The following is a 6000-nucleotide window of genomic DNA, read 5'->3' as shown; positions in this document are numbered from 1 at the left end:
GCTTTTTTGTTCATATCTTCCATTACATTCCACCAGCCTTAGTTTTTCACTGTGCCTCTTAGTCGATAATGGTTGAGGGCACTGGCTTGATGAGAAAGAGAAGAGAAAGGAGCAGTTCTGTGACAAGCCAACACTTCGGATTGCACTGTCCTATCTATCTATCTAGTGATAGAAAGCTGCACATTTCTTCAACCTAATACAAAAATATTAACACTTCTGGACATTATAGGCATAAGTCGTTATATCTCTACAATATAATAATTTATACTGTACAGCTATAACAGATAACAAAAGGTGCAATCCTTTTAAAAAAATCACACAGTTCACATGTTTTTATCATTTTATTTTTAAGTATAAACTTTTTAAACACTTTACATAAATTAACTCCTCTGAGACTAATATTTGATGTACAGTAAATTGTAATTCATATAAAAATCCATAAACAACTTGTCTCACATAATTTACAAAAAAATCAGGGTTTCCTTTGCTTATCGGTGACAAGGATTCTATTCGCCAGTTTTTTCCCCAAGGCAAACCACGTTAGCATTGTAAAATCCGTTATGAAATCCCGGCGGTGGCAGAAGTCACTCGCGCCAACGTCCGTTTGGAAAGCAGCACAGCGACAGCGCTTGGATTGTCTATAAACAGTAATTTTGCCCCACATTTTAGAATTAACAGAGCTATAGATCACATCCTATGCAGAGACTACCTCTTGTAAGCAAAGGTCGACAATTCGGGAATATCTGGAAACACTGTACGCCTTTTTACTCTAAATACAGTGCCTCAAACGAACACACGGCCTAGAGCAAAATGCGTAGGCCTTTTTTTTCCCTTTCTTTCTTTCTTTTTCCTTTTAATACTTCCAGTCCCACTGAGTGCAGCGATATGCATATGTAAACATATTCTTTAAAGCCGATCACCTTTAAGGTCATTCATAAAAAAGTTTTCTGTTTTTGTGGATTTTTTCTCTTAAGAGCAGTGTCATTCTCCAGGAAGGCTCCTCCGTGCCGGAGAGTCCCATTCGGATTGTGCTACAGAACAATCTGAGCAGAGGTGGGTTCAGGCTCCCGAGAAGCGCAGCGCCCCGGCTGGGTCTGGCTCCCCGGCCGGCCGCGGGGCCCGGGGGGTTACCTCTTGCCGATCTCGCTTTGTCGCAGGAACTGGATGTTGTTGGCGCTGTCGGCCAGCTCGGGGTACTGCTCCACCGAGAGTACGTAGTACCCGTCGTAGCCCTGCACCTTGCCGGCGCTCAGCAGCTGCCGCTTCTCGCCCTCCGTCCAGAGGCGCGCGCCCTCCTCGCCGTCGCGCACGCGCTGCTGCTCGCGCGCCCAGGCCCGGGCGAGCGCGCGCTGCCGCGCCTGCTCCAGGATGCGCGCCTTCTCCTCGTCCAAGGTCATGCCGTAGCGCACGTGCAGCGCCAGCGCGCCGAACTGCATCTCCACGTCGGCGAACCTGCGCGTCCTGCCGTTGACCACCGTCGTGGACTGCGACACGGTCACGTTGATGCCGTTCTCCAGGGCCTTGCGGCCGCTGGTCAGCCGCAGCGTGCCCAGGTCGCTCTCGGGCGTGCTGGTCTTGATGAAGTAGTGCGTGTCCTTGCCCTCGATGGTGAAGTGCAGGTTCTCCAGGTAGAAGGCGTTGTTGAGCACGGCCGCCACCTTGATGCAGTCCTCGTTGGCGATGTTGAGCACGTTGGTCTGCACGCGGCCCTGGCTGACGGCCAGCATGACGCCCTTGCCGATCAGCGACTTGACCGTGGCGAACCACAGCCACGACTGCGCGCCGCCGCCCTTGCGCCGGCTCACTTGCACCTCGGCCATCTTCCCCAGGGACAGGAAGGCCTTGGCCTGCCTCGCCACTTGCTGCTGAACGCCAAAAATGGGCTGAAAAGCGAACACAGAACAGGGGGCCGGTTTAGAGAACAGCGGGAGCTCTGGGTTGCCGGGGAGCTGGGCTTCCTGGCGGCGCTCCCACTCCTGACCAAAAAAAGAGGGGGGCTTGGGTGGAGATCGCCAAGGCATTTATTAAAACCTCAAGCGGCTCTTTAGAGATGAAAAGGCTTTAAAAGACCCTGGGTGGGGAATGCACTCAAGATCCCCTCCCCTCAAGTTGATCCAAATGTGTTTTGAAACGTCAAAAGAGGTAACTCTATCATGTATTAGTTCAGAGCTTTTTAGTTTCTAACGCCCGCAAAATATTCATGTTTTTAGCTTCTCTCTTTCCATTTCTAGATGCCCTTTTCCCACCCCCGCCCCATTTGGGGAACCCAGTTTATCAGGTCCTCCATCCCAGCAGCTTTCTCCATGGGAGGCTGAGGAGAAAGCACCAAACGCGGAGAAGGATTTGAAAGCTGGGGGTGCTCTGGGGCGGAGCAGCGCGTCCCACTTTATATGCTTTGAAATGCCTGTGCTTTAATTCAGGTAAACTCTGTCCTCTCTCCTGGTGAACAGTTTTCAACTGAGTATTGCCAGTGTAACTGCAGGACTGAAATGTACAGAGATGAGCGCACAGCGGGACAGCTGGAGATGAGTATTTATTACTTTAGGGAAACGTTTATTTTTCCTAGACTTAGGGACAGTGGACCATCTACGCTGGCAAATGTTTTAAATTGGGGGCATTTTAACTCAGCTATTTCTTATACTCCCAGATGTTCGTCTGGCCAGTGTTTCCCAAATGGAAACATCTGTTTCATTTGCTGCAGTGAAAGAAACATTTGTTTTTCTGCACTAGAGGCAGCCTCCGATGTCTTTGCTGGCCATTCCCTAAGCTGTCCTCATGGTGCCTGTCTCTTGACGGAGAACCTGAGCCATGTTTAAAAGGCTGCCTAGGAAAAAAGTTGGCAAGTCGACTTGTACGGTTAGACTTAAGTGTTTTCAGACATGTTGGCAAGTCATACACAATTAGGACATGCTTGTTCAAATGCATTAGGAAACTTCAGTCTGTCTTCATGGCACTTGATCAGTGTAGATATAGTTGCAATTAGAAATGTTAAAATGGCTCCCAGACCCTGGAAACTTGATGGGTTTTGCTTTTTAAATGTAAAGGTGACATCTGAAAAAAGGAATTGCTTTTATGTTAAGAATGAAACATGTACCAGAAAACAGAGGTACTGGCACTGTGTACACTCTGTGTATGTTTTAGCCATGATTGCCTTTTCTCTTTGTATTCAGGGAAATTATAGGAAACTGCTCAAGGGGGGGAAATTAATCTTTCTAGGAAACTCTGCATTCTCTTCTTATCATTATGGGGTAACCCAAGTTCTTGATCTTTAATTATTCTTGCTTCAAGCTAGAAATTCTGGTGTTTTGTTGTGCATTCCTTTCTGATCTCTGAATGGTGGGAATTAAAAATGCCATTTTCTGAAATGGTGGCTTTGACTTTGCAATTTTCCATTCTTTTTTTCTTTTATTTCTCAGAACAGTTACAGGTCTCCTGATCTGTAATTTTCAGGAAAATTCCATAAACACCTAATTGTAGGTGGAGCCTTACCAGAGGACTTTTTGTTTTATTTTTATTCTTTTCCCATGAAACACTGTTAATATTTAAAAAATTTTTTTTTGTGTGTGTGTGTGAGGAAGATCAGCCCTGAGCTAACATCTATGCCAATCCTCCTCTTTTTGCTGAGGAAGACTGGCCCTGGGCTAACATCTGTGCCTATCTTCCTCCACTTTATATGGGACGCCGCCACAGCATGGCTTGACAAGTGGTGCATTGGTGTGCGGCTGGGATCCGAACCCCGGCCGCAAGCAGCGGAGCGTGCACACTTAACCACTACACCACAGGGCCAGCCCCCTGTTAATATTTTTTAAAAGTTAAACTTTGCGGCATTGTTTGTGGGCTGCTAATTTGTACTATGAATCCCCTGCCCTCCTGTTTATGGTGTCTTTGCTTTCAGGTCCCAAGGGCTATCAATGTGCTTCACAGGGTTCTCTGTAGAAACTGTGCACTCAAAAATCAGCTTCTGCATTTTATTACCTTTTGATAATGTCTTTGTTTTTATTAGCATCACTAAAAACAGATTTAAGTCTGTCTAACAGGCCCCTGGTTCGCTGAACAGAAATGCAAAGGGAAGTGTTGTTTTTCTTCCCTAAAAGAGTCAAAAAAATTAAAACTGTCTTTGGTACAGTTTTCACGAAGGGAGCTGGATTAAATATGGGTAAATAAGACACAAGTAAGCCATTTATCACCTTTTCATAGTTTTGCTTTTTGTTTCTTACCGGTATATCATCCCACTGCTGACTCTTCACAAGTTCGTAGGAAGGCTCTGTTAAATCAAATTTGGGAACAGGGAATCCAGGAATAGCATTGTGCAGATGGAAGCCAAATGTCACCAGCCAGCTGTTAACATCTAGGAGAAGAATGTTCAAAATGAAAGGTGTTAGAGTTACTTTGTGCTTTCATAAATTTAAATTCTTACCTTTAAGAAAACCCCAAATTCACAAATAAGAACCTGAAAAAGAGCACATGTTTGCCTTCATCCTACAATTCAAAACCTACTCTCTATTTTGAGACATGAAGACGATAACCTCAATCGCGGAACTATGGCAAAGGCTACAGAAAATGCAGAGTAATAGACAGACAGACCAATAAACTGTCATCCTGTGCTAGTAATGGGGATGAGACAGGGTAATAATGCACAGCAGCATGAAAGAGACATAGTGGTTAAAAACAAGTTAAATTTGTTTCGTAGTTAGTCAAGACTGGTCTTAAATAGAAGTTGTGTGTTATTAGCTTTCAAAAGCGATTGCCCAAGGATATGCGGAGTTCCACAACCAATTTTCTATTAATAAAAACCCTAGTTTGAGAGTATTAAAATCAACAGTTGATTCTTTTTTTTTTTTTTTTTTTTAAAGATTTTATTTATTTTATTTTTTCCCCCCAAAGCCCCAGTGGATAGTTGTGTGTCGTAGCTGCACATCCTTCTAGTTGCTGTATGTGGGACTCGGCCCCAGGATGAACGGAGAAGTGGTGCCTCAATGCGCACCCGGGATCCGAACCCGGGCCGCCAGCATCGCAGCGCGCGCACTTAACCACCAAGCCACAGGGCCGGCCCTAAACAGTTGATTCTTAATCAAAGATAAATGCTGAAGGCTGGCAAAACTGGCCAAGGGCACAGAACTTGTGATAACCATCAGCTATGACTTCAAAGGCTCTCTGTGCACAGGTGGAGACAAACTTTTTGGGGAGAGAACCTGGAAACCTTTAAAAAGGTATTTTAAAATATTGCCATGTGACTCCAAAAGCCATTAAGCTCAGAATAAGGCTTTTATTCTATTCTGGAGGTTATAATGTTACAGAACTACTCAGCAGGCTTGCAGCTTTATGAGTACGGTTGGGTGTAGATGATTTTACATATTAAGCACATTGCTGGAAAATTTGAAATTGCATTTCACCTAATATATTTTATGCTGTTCCATCTCTCTTTTGATGTTTTTCAGAAAATGCTGCTACGGCATTCACCGCAGTCCATGTTGCTAGGAGAGGATGAATTCAGGAGCTGTGGGCTTTCCAGCCTTTCAGTCCGCCCCTGTCAAGTCCTCTTAAATAACCAGTGGTATACTGCTTGTCAGAATGATGGAGAGCTACTTGTTTCCTATTTCCTTCTCTAGGGCACAAACTCTCACCTCATCACCAGGCTGGCAGGTCCTTTGTCCAGGCATCATATGGCTATAAAACCAGTGGTATGCTCCCTAAGAAATTGAGGGGGGGTGGTGGTGGGGAGAGAAAAACCCCAAGTTCATCATGTCAGATAGAAAGTGATACATTGTGTGTGTGTGTGTGTGTGTGTGTGTGAGAGAGAGAGAGAGACAGTGTATATAAAATTACAGAGGGTCTTATGTTTTGGAGAAAATTATTTCTCCTGAATGGCAGAGTGTTGGGAGCAAAGGTTCTATTACTTTGAACAATGTCTGTGTAACAGTGAAAATCAGAGGGTCTTAAGTATTTACAAACATTGCCTAAATAATGGGGCTTGAATGCAGATGTGTGCTGAAAAACCCT

The 6000-nt window shown here is 45.0% G+C and overlaps 1 protein-coding gene across 4 annotated transcripts in view; it reads right to left on the bottom strand.

Moving 5' to 3' along the window:
• Nucleotides 1–322: 322 nt before the first annotated feature.
• TENM3 (teneurin transmembrane protein 3) overlaps nucleotides 323–6000 on the bottom strand; it is a 597691-nt gene continuing 592013 nt past the window's right edge. For all 4 annotated transcript variants that reach the window (XM_014786234.2, XM_004428722.3, XM_014786235.2 and 1 more), the window contains 2 exons: nucleotides 4218–4348; nucleotides 323–1883 (listed from right to left, as the gene is read on the bottom strand). In XM_014786234.2, coding sequence (XP_014641720.1) covers nucleotides 1128–1883; nucleotides 4218–4348 — 887 coding nt within the window. In that variant the 3' untranslated portion in view covers nucleotides 323–1127. The remainder of the gene's footprint in view (nucleotides 1884–4217; nucleotides 4349–6000) is intronic.

The sequence above is a fragment of the Ceratotherium simum genome, chromosome 28, assembly GCF_057802395.1.
Source record: "Ceratotherium simum simum isolate JZ-2026a chromosome 28, ASM5780239v1, whole genome shotgun sequence".
NCBI lineage: Eukaryota > Metazoa > Chordata > Mammalia > Perissodactyla > Rhinocerotidae > Ceratotherium > Ceratotherium simum.
The sequence above is the reverse complement of the archived record's forward strand: the minus strand, read 5'-3'. Positions and strand labels throughout refer to the sequence as shown.